This window comes from Microtus ochrogaster, chromosome 17, assembly GCF_000317375.1.
Source record: "Microtus ochrogaster isolate Prairie Vole_2 chromosome 17, MicOch1.0, whole genome shotgun sequence".
In the NCBI taxonomy this organism is placed as follows: Eukaryota; Metazoa; Chordata; class Mammalia; order Rodentia; family Cricetidae; genus Microtus; species Microtus ochrogaster.
In genome coordinates, this window is record NC_022019.1 from 15,414,033 (window position 1) to 15,441,292 (window position 27,260).

A 27,260-nucleotide genomic window follows, 5' to 3' on the forward strand; every position below is an offset into this window, starting at 1 on the left:
ACACACGAAAGGGTCGCACCTAAGCACCCATGCAGTTGCTGATGCCAGTGTGGACTCCAACCAGGTATTTACAAGGCCTGGCCAAAAGCTGAGCTCTTCAGCTTTCTCAAATGCAAATACCCACATATCTCTGAAGGTGAACTGCTGAGCAGGGGTGGAGGAACAGCATGAAATAAAGCAGGGCTTTATTCTGGGCTTACGACAGAACAATGAAGCTTTTCACAACAGCTGGAAACATCTAGAATTTTTCTCTGATGACTGACAAAGCTGGTGGGAGGACAGACATGGACATTCCTTTCTTGCTTTTAGGTGTTTACTGAGTTCACATAGATTATGTAATTTTTTAGGTGAAAATACTGTATTATTTTTGTGACAGATACCACAAAGGTAAAATAGGGTAGCATGACAGAATATACTAGTTTCTTTGGTTCTGCTTTTCTGCCATAGGCCCTTCTATAAAGGGAACCTCTTTATGTTTTTCTTGGGAAAAACATTACTCAACTCGCCAGGTTTTTGCAGTTATTGTTGTTTTTCGAGACAAGACTTCTCTGTGAAACAACAGTACTGACTGTCCTGGAACTCACTCTATAGACCAGGCTGGCCTCAAACTCACAGAGATCTGCTTGCCTCTGCCTTCTGAGTGCTGGGATTAGGCTTCTTCAACTTGCCAGTTTAACCTCATAACCATGAATCCTTCACGGAGTGGCACCATATCTACTCATTTCTGAAGAGCTCAACTCAGTGTGACAGATAAAATTGAAAGGAAATATACAGCTCCCCTCTGAGGAACTGACAGACAATCTCTCCAGAGCCTCCAAGACAGACAGAGAGAACATGTCTGCTGTAAACACAATTGATAACTGGGCAGATCTGTTTAGTTCATATTAAATATACTGAAATAGTTCATCGTCCTATGCAAAGACTGCAGTTTTTCTTGGAAAAAGGCAAAGCATACAATAAAACAATTTGATGTAGCTTTTCACTTAGGATTTAAGAAATGTATACAAAATAGAAAACTACAAGTTTATTTTGTACTAGTAATTTCAAAAAATATTTTCTTCCACTGATAATAACATGTAGACAAGGAAAATTTGGGGGTGATCCAGTCACTTTATATATATACTATGGAAACCACATGCTAGTCTAAATATACAAAAGATAAATATTTAAAGGTCCTTTTGTGAGATCATTTCTTTGATATAAGTATTATTGAAAGTATATCTATTATACTTGTATTATACAGCTTAATAATGAAATCTATAATAAAATGCAAGGTAAAAATAAATTGGTGATGCTTTTTTAATATTAACAAATTAGACAGTCATCCTTTACTCACCAACTGCATTCTTTTTCTAATGAGCTCACAGGATGCTGTACTGTTCAGAGGGTGTGTTATATGACGGGATATGTCTAATGATACTAATAGATTATTGACCAGTCAGAATTTTATATATATCTAATATATTACTACTCACAAAAATCTAATGTGACATTCTGGCTAAAGCTCACATTTATTTCCTTTAGGATTGACCAGTCAAAATTAGATTACATACACTTTACATTATTTTGGAAAAAACATACTTCCATTCTACTGTCTACCTATCACCTAATTAATTTTAATGCATCTTACAGAACATTAAACACGCAGAGGTGCACAATGAAGAAGTTAGTAACTGCACTTCAATCTTCCTTTATAAGCAAACAGACTTAGACCATTTGGTGTGTACTAATAAACCTTATTTAAAAATATAAACACTTTTGTAGACAGACACAGAGAATAAAAATACACATTTACGGATTTTGTTATTAGGTTGTATAAAAATAAGATAACAGCTACTTTCCCTTAATAACATATCAGAGCTATCTTTCCAAAAATCACTTAATTTAACTTACTCTTTTTGGTGACCCTACAAAACTCTATAAAATGGGTATACCATTTGTTTTTCAAGTCCTGCCCTTTTTAAACGGTAACGTTAGTTATCTGCTATTTTTCACTGTTATAAAACAACATGCATGTCCATATGACATGATGCACACAGAAGATTGCTGACTCAAAACTGAGAGTGACATCACACTCTCCATGAAACTTAACGGCACCCAGCCCCTACCTTCACATCACAGTGACTACTCACTTCCATCAACAGATGTGTTCACCTTTTCCCTTTTGCCAAACTAATGTGCAAGAAAGTGCATCTCGCTGTGATTTAATATACACGAATGTTCATGTATATGAGACTATTTTCTTTTCTTTCTTTCCTTTTTTGGGGGGGGCTTTCATTTTTCTGTATAAATTTCTATTTAGATTTTGCTTTAGACTTTTTTATTGCCCCCCCCAAACCCTAAGACAAAACAAATGAACCAATGAACAGCTGACTCTGAAGGAAAGTCTGCAATTGATTCTAGATCTGGGTGTGAAGTCTCAGCAACACAAGCAAAGGCCCAACAAAAGAGAAATCAAGAAAGATGCTGGCACATCACCACCAAGCTGGCCCGAGTCTCAGAGAAATCCAGCTGGTCTCCAGGACATAGGAAGTTGTTGGCTGGGCAGACAGAAATAAGGACACAGGAGGGGAGGGGATTTCCCTGCAGCTTTCTCCATCTCCCTTTGGACTGTAATACTAGCTCTGCAGGCCTTCAGCTTCCCCTACCCACTGGGAAATAGTATAACCTAGCCCCATCTGCAGCCTGGAGAACTCAGATCTCCTAACTAGCAGAACAGTGTTTCTAGATGTGAGAAAGTGGCAGAGGAACCAGGCCCTCTGGGCTTTGGTTAAGACTGTAACAGTAAACCCAGCAGATCTGGATAGCAGTAACTTAACTCCCAAGGCAACACAGTGTGGCCCCTGCCATCTTATATTCTGTAATATTCTTACTGACGTATACAAAGGTTCTGACTACCAGACTTTGTAACCCACTGTCTAATAAGTAAAACCTTTCCCTCTCCCAATATCCTGCCTTTGAACTTTACTCACTGGGTCTTTTGTATTGAAAAATCATTGATAAACAAAAAGCAACTGTGATATCCTGAGTTGAAATTGCACTTGGGGGGAGTTTTGAAGCAGGGTCACAAGTAGCCCAGGCTAGCCTTAAACTCCCTATGTGACCCAGAGAGCTGGGACTGCATGTTTGCACCACCATGCCACTTACAAAGTGCTGCAGGTGGACCAGGCCCTCATGCACGCTAGGTGCGAACACTCTGCCAACTGGGTTATATCCCCAGCACTATAATTTTAAAGTTTGGTTTATAAAAATAACTTCAATTGAAATGTCTTCCATGAGGAATTACACTCAGATCTTTCTATTTAATCTCTTTAACTAGTTTGAGCAGTTTCAAACATCTGCAACCAGTGTTTTGCTTTCCTTTGTCTCTCAATTTCTCTTAAAACCAAGCCTAGCAATATAGTCAATCAGATGGTAAAATTACTTTAATTGGGCTATGGTATTTTTTAAAGTTGTTAACATGTCCTGTCATTTTTAAAAGTATTAAAAAGTCCACATTTGCCCAGACACATGCCAATCACAACGCTGCTGAATGCTTCACAAGAACTGTTGCCACTTTTTATTTGCATTTGAAATACATCTGTCAAATACACCATGGCTTTTGTTTGATAATATCGAGTTCCCTCAACTACTCCCATTTGTTAATAAGTTTTTGTCAGTCTAAGCACAGTAGGTAGTATAGTGTGTTTTTCACTGGAATAAACATACCATTTTGGTTTCTGGTCATCCTTAGGATCCTACACATCATAAGTTCTTGATAGTGTCGAGTCATTCTGTCTCTCTCTTCTGATGTGACCAGTCAAGGGATATTACACAGTTCTAAGAACTGTCCACAACCTCACTTGCTTTGTAAGCATCAATGAGACAGATCTGTGAGAATCCTGATGATGAAACCACAGCACCTTACACATTAAAACATCTACTGGGTAGCAAGATGGTCCAGCAGCAAAAGCCCCTGCCATGCATGGCTGGTGAGCTTAGTTTATAACACAGAATTCATGTTAAGTAAAAAGAGAAAATCAATTGCACAAAATTGCTCTCAGCATGTATGTAACCCTCCCCTCAAACACACATCAGACACACAATAATAAATAATTTTTAAATTAAGCTTCTTGCATTATTTGAAAGCCTGCCAACAATCTCTCTTCTTAAAATCTAACACCACCTCAAAAATTAAAAATAGAATCTAAAATTAGGTCATTAGTTACCAACTGTCTGTTAAGTGTGTGGTGTACCAAAGACATTCTGACTGAAGACACGATAAGTCTACTTTTATCAAGAAAACAAAACTATAGTTACATGCCAGAAGAAGGTTTTATTCTCAGAAAAATAAACAAAGCAGTCACCAAGGTCACACCCAAATAAAGAACTCAGCCCTCATTAATAAAGAATGAAGGGGAAAATAATGGCTTATGCTTCATTACCTAGCAAAAGGTCACAAAGAAGTCCCCAGATTTAAAACAAGGTGTGTGCTGCACAAGTCGTTCCTGAAAGGAGGAGAGACATACAAGAGTTTGATAAGCTGGTCCTTGCCACTGACTTGGGGTGCTTCTTCTTCATCTATGACCTCAATTGAGGTTTGATTTGTGTGTGGTATCCCACATTTCTCTCATGCTCCTTCCCTGTGCTTTTGGTTTTGATTTCTAGTTTGTCTGGCTCCTCCACTTTCTCTTCAAGTCCTAATCTGCCTTCTGCTTGAGTCACTCGACTTGTTGCTTTCCTTTAGATTTCCAGTTGAGCTACTTGGGTTTTTCAACTCCAGTTCCATCTTTGTGTCAGCCTGGGTCCTTGTCAATGTTTCTATCTCATTATTGAATTGCACTCTCAAGCTCTGGGCTGCCTGTCACTTCCATTAGTCTTCTGTTTGTGTTTTCTCGGGCATCGCTCAGGTATTTATTCTTAAATTTTCCTCCTTATTTTCACTGAGCTGTTTGTATCTTCTTTAAATTCCTTCAACCTTTTTTTTTTTTTAAATGAAGTTTATGATGGTTCTTTTAAATTCTGTGTCCTGAGTTCATCTAGGTAATTCTCATTGGCAAGCATTTCTACAGGACTAGTAGATTTTGGAAGTGAAATATTGGCTTGATGTTTCATATTGTTTATATTTTTGTGATGAGACCTGAGTATGTGGACTTCTTTTGTTAGTTCTAGGCTTGATACAGACAGAATAATTGGGGCATAAGAGAGGGTGTATGAGCAGGTTAGACCTAGAAGCTGGAAACAGCTTAGGTGGAATGAAGTCTGGTGGGTTGGTGTGCAGTTGTGTGCCCTGGCCCCAAGGTTGGAATAGGGGTTAGATCTGGCTGGGTGGAGTACCTGGACGTGGTATGGGATGGACAGATAGGTTGGAAGACAGGCAAAAAAGGTCCTGTCTGAAGCCTGGAAGTTGGTTGTGGCAGTGGCAGAGATGCTAGTCTAGACTGGGGCAGTGGATATGGGTACCATGCAAGCTCCAAAGGAGGGAAGTAATCAACAGTTCTGCCCAGCCAACCATGAACCCCAACAATGACAAGCATGGTTTGATAGCCCTGAGGGTGCAGCAGGGGCACATGTGATAATGTGTCCACATGAGCTCATCACTGATCATAAACACACCACTCTGGAGGGAGATGTTGATGGGAGTGTGAGAAGGACACCAGGGGCAGGGGTGAACCCTTTCATCTCTACATCAGAACAGTACGTAAGAAGTCCACAAATAAAACTTCAAATCCTAGAATAATGCCAAAAGTGACCTTCTAACTTGAGAATCTTTTTATTAAAGCTTGAGAGAAAAGCAACAGGGCAGGTAAGCTGAAACCCCCAACACTTGCTGGGAGGAGGGAGAGGGAAAAGAATTAAGGATTCTGCTTTAGGCAAGTAGGTGCTGGAAAGGGAGGGTCTTTGGAGGAGCAATGAGGAAGCTATGCTGTTAAGGAGAGCATGTGTTGGCTCTAGGCGGGTATTCAAAAAAGACAGAACGAAGGAAAGTTATACTTTTTGAATAAGAACTCAGAAAGGTTGACAGGCTTGGTATGAGGTCTGCGAGCTGCTCTGGTTAAGCTTCCCCTTCTTAGGCTGCAGTCTGCAGGCTTCACAACAGTACCCTGGAACTTGCATGCATCTGAAAACTACTCAGGACTCTGAAGGACATTCACTTATGTAGGCTGTATGAATTGATATTTGTTATACTAGAAATAAAACCTGACAAAATTTATAAAATATTAAGCCAACTTAATAACAAGTTTATATTGATTAATAAAGTCCATGAAAAGTGGAACTTTTTCAAAACAAAACTTCATGACAATAGTTTACTGTTTAGCATATTAACAAGTCTCATTAATGTCTGGCTGAAGAGAAGACGGATGGAGCCTCATGCTGCTTCTTTACTCAATCTGTCCATCTGTCAGGAGGTCTTACAACTGTCATAAAGTAGCTTCCATTTCGTTGATCTCGGTTTGGGGGTTTGGGGAGTGCCTGGCTTTAGTGATTCAGCTGGCCTGAGGTTTGCTCAGCCCTGGCTTCAGACCCTGCTGGCTTGCCTGTGCTGTTCCTGACTGTCTGCAATGATGAAAAGGGGTTCTGCTGCCTACCGTGTATCTTGCACCCAGGAATTGAGAGGCAAGGTGCCCTTTTCTGTGCCTGACAAAGACCCAGGGACCCTTCTGACCAGGGTATTTTAAGAGATGGAGGGAAGGAAAAGCTTTCGCTTCAAACCCCTCAGCTGTGTAAGAAACCTCTACTCACATTCCTGGCTACTCAGATCAACGGCACACAGATGCAACTGGACTAAGGTAAGGAAAGCAAAGTGGGCATGTGCAGGAACAGCAGCCGACCATCTTTCCATAGCAAAAGCATCATCTACAAGAAACAGTACAAACTACTTGTCTGGATTTTCACTGTTGCCCAAGGCCCATGTGTTGAAGTATTCTTGGTCTAAGGGTATCATTAGCCTTAGAATTTTTAGGGGATGGAGCTTAGTGGGAGGAAGTAGTGTGCCCTCCTCTAGGATATTGGGACCCAGTCTCTTACTGTCTTTTGTGTCCGAGCCACTATGAAGTAAACAAGGACCTTCTATCATGAGCTCCTATGTGACATACTGTGCCACCACAGGCCCAAGCAATCATAGAAGGAAAATTCTGAACCTGAGAGTCAAAGCAAACCTTTCTTCCCTTTAGATTAATTCGTGAGTATTTTGTCAGAGTGAAGAAAAACTATAACACATACTTTTTTCTTATAAATTCTTCCACAAACTTTGGTTCAGACACAAAACAGCAAACTAGAAATTTCAAGATCTCTCTACACCGCTCAGCTGTCTGGCTGTTCCCCAGAGGCTTGCCTGGTGCATGATTTATCATCTACCATCATCTTCTCTCTCAGCAATGTTTTTATGCTTTTCCCACTGCTGAGTGAAAATAAGCCTAGACATTGATGCTCAAGATAGGAGAAGGTCAAGAGACAAAGGCTCACACATCTATTCAAGAAACCCAGACCAACTTCTGAGTCAAGAACGAATGTCCTTGGAAAGTATTCAAATAAATGGGAATGTCCATCTCAAGGCCAAAATCACAGACGAGTTACGAGTTACACAAAGAAAGCCCCTGTTCAAGCCCTATTACTCTCATGGTCAGTGAGAGAATGGATATTTTAAATAACATTTGGATATAATCAGTTAGGCTGTAATAGTGAGCAGGAAATAATATCAGAACCTACTTTATATAGGTGTTTTAGTTTGCTTTTTGTGGCTGTGCTAAAATATCAGGGCTAAGGCAATTTTTTTTTTTTGTTTTTTGTTTTTTGTTTTTCGAGACAAGGTTTCTCTGTGGTTTTGGAGCCTGTCCTAGAACTAGCTCTGTAGACCAGGCTGGTCTCAAACTCACAGAGATCCACCTGCCTCTGCCTCCCAAGTGCTGGGATTAAAGGCGTGCGCCACCACCGCCCGGCCAAGGCAATTATTTAAAAAGCATTTAATTTGGGACTTAGTTTCAGAGGGTAAGAGTCCATGACCATCATTGAGGGAGCACAGCAGCAAGCAGGCAGCCAGCCAGGCACTACAGAAGCATTGCATACATCTTGAGACACAACAGCAAGGCAGAGGAAGCAAACCGGGGTTGGTACCGGCTTTACAAATCTCAAAGCCCGCCTCCAGTGGTGCCCATCCTCCAAAAAGGACACACCTCTGAATCCTTTCCAAACAGTTTCACCAGCTGGGGACCAAATATTCAAGTACAGGTGGCAATGGGGACCATTCTCACCCAGACCACAAAAGGCTAGCTGCTGATGCTCTAAAAATGGCTCAAAACTTTTGAGAAAATGATTCCAAACACACAAAAAAAGCTGCCCCATGGAAGTGAAAACTGTTTCTAAATGATGTCATGATTGCTACAACAAAAACTCAGCAAGACTATTGTTTCCACCTAGGATTCGTTCATGAAAGGCATAGATGTCCTGGGGTTCCAGACTCTGAGGCAGCAAAGAAATGCTCTGTGACCGTGTCCATTCAGACAGAGCAGTTAGTTCTCTATTAATACTAACAGATTTTGGAGGACACAAAATAGTAACATGCCATACAAAAATGAAATTTATTTTCTGTGAGAGCTACTACAAATAAGGATGACAGATACTAACTTTTTACTATTTAAATAGTCCACCAGCGACTACCTAAAGTAGGAAATATGACTTCTCAACTGGAGATTCAAGGCTTCCCAAAGTCCAATTACATAAAAATGGGTGCAAATAAAGGACACTCAAATAATTTAAAAAGGAACAGAACCCATTACTATGGTACTACTTTTCCTAGTCAGTGCTGACAATTAGAATAGTCAATGACTTTTGGCTCAAACCTCAAGATTAAACAATGTTCACTTCCTGGGTCAGCAAAAACATCATATCCTGCATCTCAAGCTACTTATAGCCAAGGTGTCCACTCTGACTTGCTATGAATCTCTTTATGGCTTTAAGTCCACAGCTCCTTCAGTCCTGAACACTATTTGTGAAATAAATATGGACATAAAATATAAGTAACAACAACTAAGTCAAAATTACAAATAAAATCAAGTCTTACTAATAAAACAGCACTCACAAAAAGCAAAGTAGTTTACCAGACCTCAAGGATCACTCCATGCGTGAGGTGAGTCTACACAGAGTTCTAGGCAGCCAGGGTTATAGCCACACAATCCCATACTCCCTCAAAACCAACAAAAATGGGGGAGGGAATAAGGAAACTAGTCTGAAAATGATAAGCTTACAAAAAAAAAAAACCTTTCAATTCAAGATGATGAATCATTGTATAAAAAGGAATTCAATTTTGAATAAAATAATTGTTTGTCAAAAAAGTAAAGTTTACCTACTGTTGAAATGAAAGCCACTTCTGTCATACAAGGAATTATTACTGGGAAAGGACTGGGAGTCACTCCTAGAACCATCACAACAATTCCACGTATGATTCTCCTCAGCCAACAGTAAACGTACGTAGCCACCTTGTTCATGCCACACAGATGAGGGACAGCAGTGGAGGAGGCACAGTGGTTTCTCCCAGGAACGCTAGTAAGCAGGAAGGGAAGACAGGAAGAGAATGGCTTCTGCCCTCCAGAGAACTGGCAACAAACATTGTTTGGAAAAAATGACTAGATTATAGGAATACAAATACAGAGCTAGAGGAATGGCTTAGTAGTTGGAACGTGTGCTACATTTACTCTAGTTTGATCATCTAGTTTGAGAACATTGGGTGGCTCTCAAATACCTGGAACTCCAGTTCCTGGATATCTGGATCCTCTTCTGGCCTCTGTGGGCACCCATACTCACATGCACAGATATACACAAACATATAAATAAAACTAAATCTTAAAAAATAAAAAATGAGGGCATAAGGAGTGGGAGCTTCTGCATGGAACCAAATGTAACTGGCTCATTCATTTGCTTGTAGCCTAGGCAGTCCTTGAACTCTCGATCCTCCTGCCTCAGTCTACTGCATGTTGGGATCCGAGGCTGTACCTGGATTGGTTGGGTTTTCATTCATTCAAAAAATATTACTCAGAATTCAATTTCACAATGCTCTCTCTCTACAGAGTATGGGAAATATCACTGCATATGTTCCCTGCTTTGAAGGTACTTATGCTAAGAGAAAACAAAGGAACAACACGTATTAAATTCTTATTTCTCAGACACTTTCAGTGACTCCATGTATCATTTTATTAAATACAAAAGGATAGAAGTGGAATATACATAAATGTTAAGGTAGAAATGTGAATTAAGAACCTTCCAACCACGCTGTGCAGATGGCCTCTCGCTGCTCTGGGTCTCCAGGGCAAGTCTAAAAAGCAGGTCTGAGAGCAGGGTCAGGGGTGAGGGCTGGCATCTGATTTTAGTGATGAGGCTCCAAATTCCTGGTATGGATGTGAACCACACATATCTGGTATTGGGCAGCAGAATTCTGATAGGTAGATTGATAAGTAGGGGTAAAAAAGTACTTTGAACTTCATTCTTCCTGAGTTGTTGAGAACTTACACCCTAAGGAGGGGTAAAATTAAACTATAAATTTGGATATGAGGGAAAAGTGGAAATAAGAGTCAACAACAACAGGGGCAATCCAGTGGGTTACTGCAATGGGCCACAGCCAAAACTGTAAAGGATAGGAAAAAATTTAAATCTAGTGAACACAGACTAGACAGTTCTGGGGTTGAGGGAAGATGTGCCGTATGTTTCTGGGTGGGGCTCTACATGATGTCATTTAGTAGAGGAACAAGGGACAAAGGGTTAACTCTAAAGTGTCTCTGAGACACCGAGGTTGATGGTCCAGACAGTTTCTGCAGCCAGAGTCTGGGGCTCAGGAGGGCAGCACATAGCACAGTCCCAGGGAGTGGAAGAACAAGACAGTGAAGCTACAGGGAGGAGTAATAAGACAGAGCAGGAATATCACCTCAGAGTGCCAAATGGAAGAATCAGGAGGGACTCAGAGACTTGAAAACCATATTAAATACTGAACCATGAATCCACTCCACATAGCACCCTATAGGCATCCTTCTGGTCCAACCCCAAACAGAAAGCTCAAGGCTAAAGCACCAGCTCCACCCTTTTCTGGGAAGCCCGGTGCTGGCCTTAAACTGAGATTCCTCCCACTATCTCTAAAGTAGCTGCGGATACAGACACGTTCCACTACACCAGACTAGCTCTAACGCTTTTGACTTCTCTCTAAAGCGATGGTTACTGATGGGAAAGTCATGCTGGTCTTTGCATCAATGTGGTGAGCGGTTCTCTTCGATCATCTCTGAGATAGTCTAATGCTGCTAGAACATGAAGAGAACAGCTGTTGCTCCATCTGTAATGCAGAGGAGCTGGAGATGAGTGGTGTGGAGCACATCCACATTCTAGCGTGTGTGTGTGTGTGTGTGTGCGTGTGTTGGGAGGAAACATAAATGGCAAGAAGAACACACCTTGGAAAGAAAACCTACCCTAATTACAACACTCTGGGTCACTGTACAGCCCAGCACTGAACCCCAGAGACCAGGGCAGACATGACACCATACCCTTCTCTGATGACGTAAGCCCTCATGACTTGTCTGGGATCAAAACCAGCTGACAGCCCCATTCTGCAATGAAAGAATGACTGCTCCCTCCCATATTCTGGCTCTAGTGAGTTCTGAAGCTTCACAGCACAGAACAAGTGTCAGGGGACTCTTTGGAGATATGATCTGTGGTTCTGCTGCTGTCGAGGTCTAGAGAGAGGAATGGCTTCACAGGTGATTAACCACACCAGCTGGGCTGTGAACAGTGACAGGAGAAAACTGGCATGGCTCTAATTTCTCCACGAGATGAACTCCATGTGAAAACTAATGAAGCATCTTATGTCTACAGAGAATATTCTTTTATTTGAGGGGTATAGTAAAGAAAATTGATTCCTATTGTTGAAAACTACTGTAGGAGTCTGGGGAGATGACTCAGCGGATAACACACGTGTCACCATGAATCCCAGAATCCATGTAAAAGTCAGTGGGTGTAGTAGCTCACCTGTAACTCCAGCACAGGATGTAGAGACAGGAAATGCATTCAACCCTGCCAACAAGTTATTCAGTCAAACAGGTCCAAAACCTTTGTAGAACATTTGAGGAAGATACCCAACATTAATCTCTGTCTTCGTACTCACAGGAGAATGCACACCCGCTCTCACACACAAATATGTGCATATACACTACACCCACTGAGCCAGGTGTTGGTTGGTCATACATGCCTGTAATCCTGGCACTCAGGAGGCAGACACAGGAGGAGCTCAGAGCCATCTTCAGATGCAGAGCAGTTCAAAGCCAGCCTGGACTGCATGAGAACCTGTCTCAAACAAAGGTTTTCTAAAAATCCACAGCCACAGGGTAGTATGGTGGCCCAGCATTCAGGAATCTGAGCTGGGAGGATCAGACTTTGAGGCCAAATTCAGCAATATGGTAAGATTTTGCCTCTCCTAAAACCCAAACGAATAAAAAATCCCCAATTACAACGCAGGTACTAGAAAATAATCTCCGGTCAAAGGACGTTGTTGATATTAAATCCACTCACACTGCTCCACCAAGACTCACATCGACACTAAGGCACTAGACAAAAGGTGAAGGGGCTACACGGGTGACAACAACATTAGGAAAGACAGTATGGTCTTGAGAGGTTCCAGAAAAGTCCATCACCCCACACAAATGCCAAAGGTACAGTAACCGCCACAGTTTTCTTTGATTAAAAACCCTCCTTGGGGAATAGTAAGCCTCCTGTGTCGGTGCCTTAGACCCATTTCCTCATGAGCGAAGCTCTAAAACCTGTGTTAAGTTCACTATAACTCAGCACAACAGCAGGAGAACATGGCTATCTTTAGAAAGAGCTCACCTGAAAGCTCAGGGACTCTACGTGTTTAAAAAACAAAACAAAACTCATAAATGGTGTTTGTTTATTTATTGGGGCAGTACATGTGCATGTAAACGCATGGGTGTGTGTTTGTGCCTTGTTTGGAGGTCAGAGACAATTTGTGGATGCCAGTTCTCTTCTTCTGCCACGTGGGGCTCAGGACTCAAGGCCAGGTCATGAGGACAGGTGACAAGGAGTCCACCACTGGCCATCTCACCAGCCCTGACAATGGCCTGTGGTGGAAGGAACTGGGATGACTAATCTCCATCAGGCAGCATCAGTAACTGCAAGAACAACCACTCTGAAGGAAGCCCCTCAAGACCCCAGATCCACGCTTCTGTGAACACAAGACTTCTGGGGGCTTCCTTTAGAACCGTCTTTGAAGCCGGGCGGTGGTGGCGCACGCCTTTAATCCCAGCACTCGGGAGGCATAGGCAGGCTGATCTCTCTGAGTTCGAGGCCAGCCTGGTCTACAAGAGCTAGTTCCAGGATAGGAACCAAAAAGCTACGGTGAAACCCTGTCTCGAAAAATCAAAAAAAAAGAAAAAAGAAAAAGAAAAAGAAAAATAGAACCGTCTTTGATCTCAGAATTAAGGTTTTATTCCTAGACGGAGTCAAACTAGAAACCCCAGAGAACAGTCTCACCTTCCAGCTAGAACAGTGCTGAGGCTGGGCTAAGAGAAGGGTTCAAAGGACTTCCTTCAGCACTCATGGGCTGACTGCACACTTGGACACAGCGGAAAAGCTTTCCTCCCTGCTGCCAGTCATTACCAAACAGCGTTACCTCACCACATAGGTGGGGTGGAGTCCATGTAGGCTCATAATACTCCATGGCAAGCACTAATAATCAAAATCTACTCAAAGCATCTTGTTAAGATAAATGGTCAAATTCTTCCCTCCTCTTTTAAAAACAATGACTAAACATGTAAGTGTTGGCCAAATGCTCCCAATGCCCTAGTAAACGCTGTACACAACTCCTAGGAGTCGGACTGCCCTTATGTTAAGAAGAAATCTGCCTGGAACAATACTTGGAAAATCTACTCAGGGTCAGGGAGGCCAGCTCAGCCATACTGTCCTGACCTGTGACCTACCCAATGTGCCACTTATCTAGAGGAGGGCAGCGTTAGTTGCAGAAGAATGTTCTTTCCAATTTTGATCTTTCTCTGTCCCAAGAGGAATTTTGGCTCATCCTCTTTAACATCTTTGGCTATTTCTTCATAAATCATGTCTCACATAAAGCAACTCTGTAAGAACACGGCAAGAGGACACTGTAGATGAACTGAGCTGAGTCACAAAGTCACCTGACCTTATTCAGAAACCGAGTAGGTTGAGATGTGAAGATGTAACAAGTTAAGATGAGGCCACACTGGATTAGTGATGACTAAGCTCAATGCCTGGCATCCTGGAAGACAAATACACAGTTGGGAAATGACATCAGGACACAGGTTAGTACAAGCCACAGAACACGGAGCACTGCCAGCTAGTCCAAGAGGCCAGGAAAAAGCAAGGAAGGAGCCTCCCTTGCCAGCTTCAGACTGAGCACAGCCTTGTTAACATCTTGATTTCTATGTCTGGTTTCTGAAACTGAGAAAATGCATTCTGTTGTTTAAAGCCATCCAATTAGTGATGCTTTGTTCTGGCAGCCCTAGCAAAGGAGCAGGCTAGGTGTTAATATCTGGAGTGTTACTGCTGGTCATGACTCATCTTGCTCCCACAGGAAGGGTCAGTTCTCTTTCATATCTGTATGGGATGCCTGCCTTCCAAGATCACTAATGGAAGCCTATGAGACTACTTTGATTTGAACCCTACAGAACTGTTGTTTCCTATATACACTTATGAACTTGTGATAAAGTTTTATTTATAGATTCAGCACAATAAGAGATTAACAATTATAACTAAGATAGAATGATTACTTAAACTTGGGAGTCATTTATTTCTGGGATTTCTGCTTACTGTCTCAGACCATGGCTGTCTGTGGGTAACTGAAACTGCAGAACCAGATGCAGTCAAGGGACTGCTGCAATATGGGTCACTACAAACAGTGCACTGTCCTGTGCATTCTCAGTGCAGTGAGACACTGGCCTTGGGAGATGACAACATCTAATGGTGTTCGGTCCCTTCTAAAGGATGCTGAATACTGTTATTTCCAAAGGCATAATTTTCTCTTTCACTTGAAAAAGAAATGCCCTTTCCTAAGGCAACTACCTTCTTTTCCCTGAAGCCTCTGAAGGCTCAAGAGTCCACCTGGGTATCTCCTGTTATCGGGAAAACAGATTCTGTCCCTGGGGTTTCCGTGAAAACACACACCACTGTGAGCCCCATCATGTGACACAGCATCAAGCTGGGCCACCTGAAGAATACCACTAATGAAACAGAAGAAAACAGTGACATTTCCAGGAAGCCGTTCATTTAACTTGCAAAATATGAATCTCTTCAGAACAGTATATGCAAGAAGGCCAAAGTTTATGAGATTTTTCAGCTGCATTAAGACAAAAATGCTTTAAGTTCCCTCAAACTGTCAAGAGCACATTCTGCTTCTACTTATTGAGCCCTGGTGTCCATTCATGTTGCCCTCCCTCCCTCCTTTCTTTTCTCCCTCCCTCTCAGCTTTGCAAATGTTAAGAGCTAACCTCCAATCTTACATAGATTTTCTACTTGATTCCTTAATACAAGTCTGGTGATTCCAAGAAGTGGAGTCTGGGTGGACATCTATAGGCCTAAGCTAACCATATAAACACAACCTGCTCACGTGTCAACTGAGAGCACATTAACATCACGGCACAGCGCAGAACTTGATGCTCATGCCCTGGTGAGATGAGCTCAAATTCTTTCTCTTTTTTCACCTCACATGCAGCAATGCACCATGGTGTTCCAAGGAACTGTTTCAACACAAACTGGAAGCTTTCACAGACTGGGAAGGAGACAGACTCACAAACTGAGAGAATGGCTCCCAAGTCCACTGACAGACTCCCCATGTCAGTTGGCCGCTTCTGAGCTGGGTAAAGCATGTATGCTCTCCAGGCTTCGTTCTCTCCACCTGAGACATGAGAAATACTGCCCACACCGCAGGGTTAATGTGAGGCAGGGATGAAGCAGGGTGCCAATGCTTAGTGTCTTATACAGGGGATATATCTGATAAATTTCTAGTTCTTATTCCTTTATTTCCTCAACCCATGTCAACTAACAAAAAGTGATGCAGTAAGAATATCGTGGGGCCAGGGAGGTGGGTCAGGATGTACTTTGACACCAATAGTACTTGCCCCCCAAAAAAGGCAGCACACACATAAAATCCAAGCGCTAGAGAGGCAGAGACAAGAGGGTCCCTAGGACTTGCTAGTCAGTCAGGCTACTCTAATTGGTGAGCTCCAGGTTCAGTGAGAGACCCTGTCTCAAAATATAAGGTAGAAAGTGATTGAGGAAAACATGCAACCTTAACCTCTGATAGTCATACAAAGTATATACACACATATGTAGGAAAACCATGATCCAAACAGTAAATCCATATATGATCAATTACATTTGTTCTTACACAGTAATAACAATAATATAGATTAATGCTTTCTTCTTGTCTGAGCCAAACTTCTCTAACACATAACCTTCAGAAGTGTTTTCTTGTTGGCTTTTGTTTTGTTGGGTTGTTTGTTTTAGAGACAGATCATACAGAATCAAGGCTGATCTCTAATTCACTATATAACAAGGGTAACCCTGAACTACTGATTATAATACCACTACCATTTCCCAAAAGTGATTATGGGTGAGTGACACCACATCTGACTCCAAGGTAATTTTCATATTGTTTTAAGAATCTGTTCGAGGGACAGAGAGATGGCTCAGGGGGCAAAGGCACTTGCTGCCAAGCCTGATTTCTTGAGTTTGATCCCCAGTATCCCATACAGTGGAAGAGAAGAACTCCCACAAGGTCATTGATCTCAAAACTCAAGCTATGGAACAAACATCCCCACAAAATAAATACATAAATAAGTATAATTTTTAAAGCATGTACTATAAAAACAGTACTTGTTTAAAAACTCTTTAAAGAATTAAAGAAAATATAAATGTTGAATTTGTAACAGTTTGGTGAAGAAGATATATTTTATATAGATAAACACATATACATGTTATATAAGTATCCTAGAACCATTATTCAGCAGGATTAGTGAAAACTCCTTGTGTAGAAACTATTTCTCTGTTGATACTTCCTCCCTATTAATTATGAATTATCTACCTGTTTGGTTGTCAACTCAACTACATCTGCAATTACTCAATTCTTTAATAGAACTAATGATTCAGTAGTTTCCCTTCTTCCATAGAATAAATAGCTACATCTATCCATAAATTGCTTCTAGAGTCAAATTTGTCCATGCCAATTAACCATCTATACTGATTTCAAAAGTACAAAGAACCACTCATATGTAACACAGATCCAAGACTTTCCAGAGACAGTGAAAGCTCTGTACATAATTTGATGAACTGGTGGGCAACACGTGGATCTCAGCTCATCTTTTCCAGTTCACTAAGCAGTCCAGTTGCTTCTTTCATATTTTAAAAATAACTGATATTAGAGCAACAATTCAGCAGACAACATCTCTTGTGGTGGTATCTGTTGCTCTTGTAGACAGCCCAGGATCGGTTCCCAGCATGCACACAGCAGCTCACAACCTCCTATAAGGAATCTGATGCTCTCTTCTGACCTCTGCAGGCATCAGACACACATGTGATTAAATATATACATGTAAGCAAAATACACACATAAGATTAAAAAAACAAATATGAAAATAAATTTATCACATACAAAACTCTCATTTAAAGAGTGGCCCTCCTGAAAGCTAACAAGGACCAGTACACAATCTCTGTTTTCCTATGGAGCAGTTTACAGAACTACAAATGCAATTTGAAAATCCTACCAAGTAACGGCATTAGAAGTCCCATAAATATTGTTGTTATGTTTAGTAATACTAGCAATATTCCTTAAAGGGGGGTAAACAACTACTTTGAGGTTAAGAAGTATCTAAACACACCTCTAACATTTGTAAGAGCTGAGATAAGACTGCAGGCAGAGGCTTATATTCTATCATGTATAAATTTTAAGTCAGGCTATTAAATAAAATATGATCTTATAGTCTGATACTGACAAATACACCTTCAACTACCTTGAAGGACAGGTTCTTAGATTCTTTGATGTCCCCTAATATAGCATGGTGGCACAGAGGACAAGTCTACCCTTTTCTTCCTATCCCCAGTTCTGCCAACACTCCACTCCCTTCTCCCTATCTCTTCCATTTTCTCCTCTCCCTCCTCCTTACCCCCTTTCTCTAGCAGATCTTGCTATGTCCCCCATCCTGGGCTTGATCACAATATTTTCCATATTCCAGGCTACCACCACCTGCCCAGTACCTGGGTTACAAGGTTCAAAACATCTCAGTGTAGGACTTTCAGTTCACACCACCCGCCCAGTACCCAGGTTATAAAATCCACAGCACTGGAATACCACCACCTGCCCAGCACCTGGATTACAATGTTCACAGCATGTCAGTGTAGGACTTTCGGCTCACAAGTGCCAAAGCAGAGCTTCTCTCGCCCAGGGCCCTGGATCATCTTCTGTTTTTGTCAAAGCAGGGTTTCTCTCTGTAGCCTGGGCTGTCCTGGAACTTGTTCTGTGGACCAGGCTGGCCTTGAACTCAGAGATCTGCCTGCCTCTTCCTCATGAATGCTGAGACTAAAGGTATATGCCGCCACACTCAGCTTGAATAACTTATTCAATAAAGAAACGGCCAGATCACACTTGCTACCAGTCAATATTCTAGATGAAAGTCAGTAAGAAACAAGATAATAAAACCTAAATGTTCGACCCCTAAGCACTTCAGTTCTCTCAAGTCCTATAACCAGTGGGTCTAATATTGATCTGGATCTAGTTCCAAAACCTTTATCTGTACTTCCTTCACAAGTTCATTCAAGTTTACAGCTTCTTATTCCCATTACAACAGAGCTGAGACAACAAGAAAAAGTCAAGAGAATACAGAGTATCAAAACACAAGATCAGACACGCAGATGGAAAAGAAAGCATTTCCCTTGTGTGTCTGTTGCCAACACTCAGATGTCACAGCCGGTGTACAGCAAGTCCACTCCCTCTCACTGATGCAGACACACACAGCTACTGCCTTTGCCTGCTAAGGTCCATAGCCTAGCATGAAGCAAAGCAGCAGGGCATGCTGAGCCACGGCACATAAGTAAAGATAGCCTCTCCTGGCACAGAACCTCCCCCTCACCATAACTTACTGTGCTCCAGGCACTCGCTTAGCCAGAAAATGACTGTATATGTGAAAAAACTATTAGATAACTTGTTATCACAGTTCATAACACTCCACAAGAGGGCAAGTATTTCAACTGGAAATCTTACTTATTTGTACTTACTGAGATTGTACCATTGTCTAGACCTATGGACAGTCTTCTTGTTTCCGGGTTAAAAGACATGCATGAACATGGAGCTGAAAGAAATGAACATGTTGATGAAATTAACAAAACAATGGTTCTCATCGATTCAGGGGTGTCTAATGAGCTAAGTGTGTGGCTAGGTTCATCCCACTGTCTCCTGAAACAGTTCACTTAAACCATACTCACAACAAAGGAAAAACAGCCATTTTGCAACGAAACACCTAGTTTTTAAGTTGTCCTTTTAATGAATACACATGAAAGACATTCTCAGATATGGCGAATCCCAAAGTCTTGGCCTGTGTTGGCCATAAGACTGACTCTACTTTGTGCTGTGTAAACCTTTGGCCACCACTCTCTTAATCCCACTCAAATCCCAACTTAAACAGAAGAAAGCAATGTCTTCTGAGCTGGAGAGAAAACAGAAAGATTTTACCTTCCACTGCTAGACATTCAAATACACACACCAGTGCTAAAAAGTATATTGGTTCAGAATTGATGGAGCAAATAAACTACTGGGGGGTTTTACTCCAAGTGTTCAGGAAGTATAATGGAAGCTACCAGTGTTGAAAATACTTGCGGAATCATTTTCTTTATATGAAGCTAAAAGAGACCTCAGTTTAAATCTATGGTGGTACACAGTGGTTTTATTTGTGAGTTGTGGTTTAATTAGCAAAGATGCAGCATCACTGAAGTCTTTGAAAGAGCAGAATTAGACAGACATGCACACAGCAAGAACAGCATCTGAGGGTGAGCCCAGGAGGCCACCAGAAGTCAGAGGGGAGTGAAGCTTAGGCTCCCTCACAGCCCTCAGAAGGAGCCAGAGTTGCACAGGACCCCCTCCCCAGAGATCTCAGTCTCCAGAGCTGGGAGGCAAGACAGACAGCCCTGCCGTTGTAGTGACTCACTTGGTAGTACTTCCTTATAGCGGCCTGAGAAAACAAACATAGGAGTTACTTCATTGTGTGGTGGTATTAAGAATAAAAAGTGTTCTCTTAAAGTCTCTCACTCTCTGCATGTTGTCCACTTGTGGGTCTCTGTATTAGCTGCCATCTACTGCAAAAAGAAGCTTCCCTTATGGATGTTGAGAGATGCACTGACATATGGCTACAGGAATATGTCATCAGGAGTCATTCTATTGCTATGTTCCTTTAGCAGAATAATAGGATTTTCCTACTCCCCTATAAAAAACAGAACTGCCCAATTCATCATTTTACTTTATCTTATTAGAGTGAGTGTGTGTGTATGTGTGTGTTTCATAAGTGTGCAGACGGGTGTGCTTTTGTACACACATCCAAAGGTCATTTGGGATGTCCAATTAAAATGTCCTGCTGTAGTCCCCTACTTCTCTCTGCATTATAGCCTTGACAAGGGTCTCTCACTGAACTGGAAGCGTGCAGCTGAGCAGCCATTCTGGTGGTTCATTTACTGTATTCCTTATACCTAAAACGCCCTAGAGTATAACTTTTAAATTGAACAATATTTATTATATTGGTGCCCACAATTTATCTTTTATAAATTTAAGTGTGTATGGGCGGACTGACAACAGAACAGTGACTCCTTATCTTGGCTTGTTCTGGCCCCAGAGACAGACACTCCTTGCCCATCTCTGTTGGAACAAACACCCCGTGACTAAAGGATAAAAGTCTTTCGGACTCTACTAACTTAGCAGACCACTAGCTTCAGATGGCATTTTGGGCCTACAGAAAAGCTTCCCTCATCTCATTGAACCTGCCTCTCTGATGTACCCACCAATGTTTTTAAACTTGGCTTGATTTATGACTTTGTCCTGTAAAACCATAAAACTTATGAAACTGCTTCCACAATAGAACATGGAATTTGGGGTAACCTAAATCTACATTCTCGGGCCATGGCCACTCAAACTGGCTCCACAATAAACTGTCTCTTATTCCCTTTTAAAAAAAATAGCCACAGAGACTTTCACATTGCTAGCTGAGCAGATGTCCAGTGGCTGTACCTGTGAGATCTGCGTGGCCTGACCACAACCTCACAGCCAATGCAAGAGCTGGACAGACAACAAAACAAGCTCTCTCGGTTATTTGTAAGATGTGTCTATCTTTGTATTTGTAATTATTTTTTTGGGGGGGGGAACAGCCTTCTGTTTTGTTTTGGGGACAACTTCATAAAAGCTCAGGAGCCAATGTAAATTCCACGTGCCTGGCCTGAAAAGAGACCCCACAGCGGCTTCTGGCTCTCCAATGGGCCTCCCTGCCTGAGGCTTTCACCCCTCAACCTCCTAGGCACTGTATCTCTGGCAGTGAAGGGAGTTTACCTGTCCTCTATTCCCAAAGGAGAAGTTGACACAAGAGCCCAACTGTGACACTCAACCCCCTCACACAAACATCTCCACCACCTGCCGCCCCGGCTGACACTTCAGTTTCCTCCCTATCTTTCTTTTATCTTAAATCCACGAGTGACAAAGCTTGTTAGTAAAGTAAATCTAAAATATATCAACCGTGGACACCCGTGACTTTCATGTGCTATTTTATCTGTAGTATAATGAGACTATGGTGGTTGAAATAGTACCCATTAGAAGCCTAGAACACAAGGATGGCTGCAGTGAAGTCTCAACCCTGGGCCCTGAGGAAGGTCCCTCTACAGTTAACCAAGGTGGGTAGGAAGGGTCCCAGCTCAGCAGCCTGTAAGCTGACACCACCACAGCAATTAGCAGCAATAGCATGGACACGCCAGGGGAGGAGTGAAAGAATATGCATTCCAATTTCTCTTTTGCCTCAATACCAGCTTGTTTATAAGGAAACTTCAAAACAAGGCAATAAGCACCCTGAATTCTCCACAGAAGCACTAAAGATATAGTCAAGTGTGTTTAGTAGATAGGCACAAGGTCCAATTCCCATCACAGACATATGCAAAACTTCTGCTAAGAACAGTTTAAGTAGACTTTCTTCAGGGAATACCAGTGACCAGGTCCTTATTGCATTATTTCTCAAGCTGTGGACAGTGCTCAGCTAGCACCTGCCTCCTTCACCCAGTGTGAGCATCCAGAGAGCAGGAACCGACCACCGTGTTTACCACCACATCCTCTGGATGATGCACACAGGCAGAAGCAGTGTTTAACATTAGCTGGACAAACTGTCCCAGGAAACTAAAGAGAGGAAGATAGACGATTCTTTTCTGCTTTCCCTCTTCCATTGGCTTCAGTCCTCCCAGACCACGTTCAGCTCAACACTACAGTGACATCAACAGGATTATAAGTCAGCCCTTCTCTTTACAGATCACAGAGGTCCAGGAGACTGTGACAGGCAGGCTAGACACATATGTGCAGTGACAGCCAGGGAAATAGAAGCATATGGGATGCACCTGGTAGGCCAAGAGGTCTTGTCTGGCACTCATAGGCAGAGCCCTGCCAGGATTCTGGGTGGCCCAGGAGGATGAGGAAGGAAGCCTTCCAACATCAACACTTGGGTTTCTCCCAGCAGGAATCAGAGAGTCCTCTGCCTGGCTCATCCTTCCTTTCCCCGCCATCAGTTCTTACTGCATCTCCATGCAAATGCCCAGAAGCTCTTGGGTTTAATGTTGCCAGCTCTTGGGGCCTGCCAGGATCAAGACCAGCATTTCCTAGTCAAAGTGCTAAACTCCTGGGAAAGTCAGATTGATTCAGGAAAAATAACCTTAATTGCACAAGGCTGGATTCTCTTAGTTTCCTTCCTCCAGGTAAATGAACAGCTTAGAAAAAACAATGAGGACACTAGCAAGGACAGCAGCTGGGACGTGTATGGATGCACCTGCTGATCATCACTTGCCTGCTTGTCACTCCCCTAGGTCACTCAGCGTTATCACACACTGCCTTGCAGTTACTCAGCATCAAACTCAGCCTTCATCACTCTTCTCATCCAGAAAAGGGGCTCCTGCCCCCTTCTCTGTTAAACATCAACTTCTTACCAAAGATACAGAATACCTACTCTCTTACCAAACGTAACAATTATTATATTTTAAAAGTATTCTAGAGGACAAAGTCAAGAAGCTACCTTCTGCATTTGTAGTATTACTTACTTTGTACCAGTATAAACACACAACACGGTCATAGCTGCCTTGTAGTATATATTCAATTGCTTCTCTTTCTTTTTCATTTATTTTATAACCAATACCAGTTAACTATTAATTAGGGATAATACTAAGTAATATCTCTCTCTCTCTCTCTCTCTCTCTCTCTCTCTCTCTCTCTCTCTCTCTCTCTCTGTCTCTCTCTCTCTCTCTTAATAGGAAAGCTTGCAGAACAATTCATTAGAAGTTCAAATCCACTTCAAGTTCTCTATGGTCAAGTATAGCTTCTTTCCTTATGCAATATGATTCTTACTCTCAAGCTGAGTAAAACTGAAATACTTGCTAAGCAGTTAGTTACTATGTGCCCTGAATTTGTAAGATTCCTAGAAAATAAAAGCCAAATTCTGTTTTTTATTCAACTTATTTTCAAATTATCATATAACGTAATGGGTTTCACTATGACAATAAAGACTAATTTCTGACAACTGTGATGAATATATACATGGACTTTGTTTGTTCTTTTACCTGTGTGCAATACTGAAAGTACCCAAGAATGAAAAATTTCAGAAATCGCCTTGCTCTATGAACCTTCTTCATTTGAAAACCCCTGGCACCCATCATTGGCCTATGTATAACAGACGTGTTGTAAATGTTTGACTAACATCATTTATGTATTTATGAATCAATATTGTATATGCACAGGGCTTCACCTGGGTTCATTTAAATATGTACATATTGCTCAGCAACACATAAGCTGTAGTGTTACAAGATCATATTCTCAGCTTTAATACACATTGATTTCACCTGGAGATTTTACTAAAACGCAGATTGGAAGTCAGCTGCTTTGGGTAGAGCCCAATAGCATAATTCCAACAAATTGCTCAGGCAATGCTGAAAACCATCTAAGGATCAAAGTAGGTCTGCTTTAATTCCCTTCTGAAGGATGAGCACATAACTAAACAGTCTTACTTCTCAAAGCTAATGTACCACAATTAGAGAAGCAGAGCTCATGCTCTTGGGGAAACCACATCTGTTATTAGATGCCATCATTCCACAGGTGTTTACTCAATACCTACGTCACACTGCCCAGGTGCTTCTGCTGCCTGTTCTGCACAACACAGGAGCTATAAATCCCCATTCAGTTATGGCCATTCCTTGCCTCTTCTTGGTAGCCATGTGTCAAGTACGATGAACAGGCAAGACCAGAGGAAAAAACTGGTTATTTCACTTAAAGTCATGAGGGAAGAAAAAAAAAAAATCAAAAATTTTCCTTCCCCCCGCCCATGCTCCTAAAACATGATTCCTACCACAGCTTAATAGTTCACGTTAGCAGGGTGAGGCAGCTAAAATGGCAAGCCTATACCCTATAATTTTGTCTGCTAGAACCAAAACAGGTAAAGCACAAAATCCCCAAAAGTTTCTTCTTCATAGAAAATGGGTTGAAAAATGGGTCAGCTTTGTGGCTACCACCTACTTAACAGAAAATTCTGGAGTCATCGACAGCCTCAAAGATAATTTGAAAAACAACCAAAACCACCATATCCTTAATAATGCATATTTTGGCCTTTCAGCCCATCTAGCCCATCTTTATTTGTGACACCCCCTGACTGACCGGCAGAACCACTCTCCACAAGGGACTCCAGTGGCCACACCAGGCTGGGACTCAGGGCAGCAACCTTTATTACTCTTCCTGTCCTCCATTCTCGTCTCTCCACACATTCTCTCAGTCCTGCTGCTGCCTGCCCACAGAAGCCCATGTGTCCAGCTCTCCTCCTTCCCCTAGGGACTCTACCTCTTGATCCAGACCCAGGGTCCCCTAGTTCTTTCCTGTCACCCCTTCCAGTCTTTTCTTCTACCCCATCTCCAGTCCTCTGTGACAATGGGTCACCCGCAGACACATTCTCTATCAGGATCCCCACAGGCACACTAGGATAGGATCCAGAGTGGACAACAGCAACCAAGGAACAGAACACCCACCCAACAGAGGAGACAGCAGATATCTATGCCAAGAACATCATGACTTCAAACATCATAGTGTGAAGGCACAATTTAACAAAGAAATAAAATCATTAAGGAAACCCAAACTGAAGATTAAAACTTTTGGAAGTGAAACAAAAATCTCAGAGGTAAGTCTCAACAAGTGATTACAAGACACTGAAGAGGCAACTTCATGTCTTGAAAACAAGGCAAAAGAAATGGATAGCTCAGAAAAAAAATGTTAAATTCTCCCCACCCCTCGCCCAAACTATCTAGACACAAAACATACAGGAAATCAGGGACACTATAGAAAGACCATGGGTACAGAAGAAGAGGAAGAAACACAAGTCAAAAGCAAAGGAAATGTTTTTTTGTTTTTTTTAAATCATAGACTTAACAGCTAACATCCACATATAAGTTGTTAAGTCAATGATATCAGGCTACTATCTATAGAACCAATGATAGGAAGAGTAAGGAACTAGAAGAGAAGGTACAGATAGGTCTCATTAGGAAAGAGAAATAGAATAGCTATGGATGGAGGGAGGGGCTGGAACCAGAAGATCAAGTAAGAAAGAGAAGCAGGGGGTGAAAAAGGGAATATAGGGAGAGACAGCTAAAAGTAAGAACCATTTGAGAGGTAGATTATATAGTAGAATGTTCCTAAAATATATACATATATGAAGGCAATCTAAATGAAATCATCAAATAATTGGGAGACTCAGTCCCAAATGGCCATCTCATATAACCAAATGAAGCTTCCAGGTTGGGGATTGGGTTACATCTAATTGAGTGTTGGCCAAAAGGGTCCCAAGGGGATCCCCAAACAACCCATGCTGTTGCCAAGAGAAATAGGTTGCTCTCCACAGACAGACAGCAAGGCCCAACTGCTAAACATAATACCTACACAACTCCTTTAACATGGAGAAGTCAAGCCGGTGCCTACATAGAGCCTTTACTCCTATGTTTTAGCATATTTGGTACAGTAAGGTACTTGGCGTGCTACCAAAAGAAAACCTTAAACACCAAGCCAGCCACAAACCTTTTGTTCTACAATGGTGTCCTGCCTGCAAGATACACTGGGGCAATGGTGACACAAACCTTATGGAAACCAATCAATATCTGATTTGACTTTAAGGCCTGCTACATGAGATAGAACCCATACCCAACCCTACTTGAGCAATCAAGAACCAGAGACTAGACAGTCTAGGGTAAAATCATTACTACTGGTCTTAAAAAAAAAAGTGACTCCTAATGACATTGTGCTATACTCTAGATCAGTGCCTTTCTCAGCATCATCAGAAAAGCTTCCTTCTACAGCAGATGGGAACAGTCAGACATTATGCAGAGATTATGCAGAGACACCCAACCCTAAATGAGATGGCTCCATCAAATCCCTCCACTCAAAGCTCAGAGAACCCTGATGAACTGCAGGCAGAAAGAGTCTAAGAGCCGGAAGGAATGGAGGACTCCAAGAAAACAAGGCTCTCTAAATCTCAGAGTTCCTATGAACTCCGAGACCAGAGCATCATGCACACATCCTGCACGGATCTGTACCAAGCCCTCCATGTACATATTATGGTTTCCAGTTTGGTGTTTTTATTCTTGAGTGTGTTGACAACTAGGTTTCTGAACCTTGTTCCGTCTCTTGGGCTCTTTTTCTTCTGTTTGTTTGTCTTGACCAACGCTGGTGTGATAATTACTGTATTATATTATATTTTATTGTTTTGTTATTATCACTTAGAAACCTGTTCTTTTCTAATGAGAGACAGAAAGAAAGTAGATCCAGATAGGAGAGGAGATGGGGAAAAACTGGGAGGAGCAGAGGGAGGGTAAACTGTAAAAGACTATATTATGTGAGAAAAGAATCTATTTTCAATAAAAGAACAAAAATAGAAGAAAAGTACCCTAATCCAAAGTAAGAGGTGCCTATCAAGGTACAAGAATCATATAGAAGGCTGGGCAGTGGTGGCGCACGC

General features: G+C 41.9%; 1 protein-coding gene across 2 annotated transcripts in view; it reads right to left on the minus strand.

Annotated features, from left to right (window-relative positions):
- Nucleotides 1–27,260, minus strand: part of Wdfy2 (WD repeat and FYVE domain containing 2) — a 153,964-nt gene that overhangs the window by 42,681 nt on the left and 84,023 nt on the right. For both annotated transcript variants that reach the window (XM_013349268.2, XM_005355544.3), the window contains exon 3: nucleotides 19,267–19,340. In XM_013349268.2, the coding sequence (XP_013204722.1) occupies nucleotides 19,267–19,340 (74 nt within the window). The remainder of the gene's footprint in view (nucleotides 1–19,266; nucleotides 19,341–27,260) is intronic.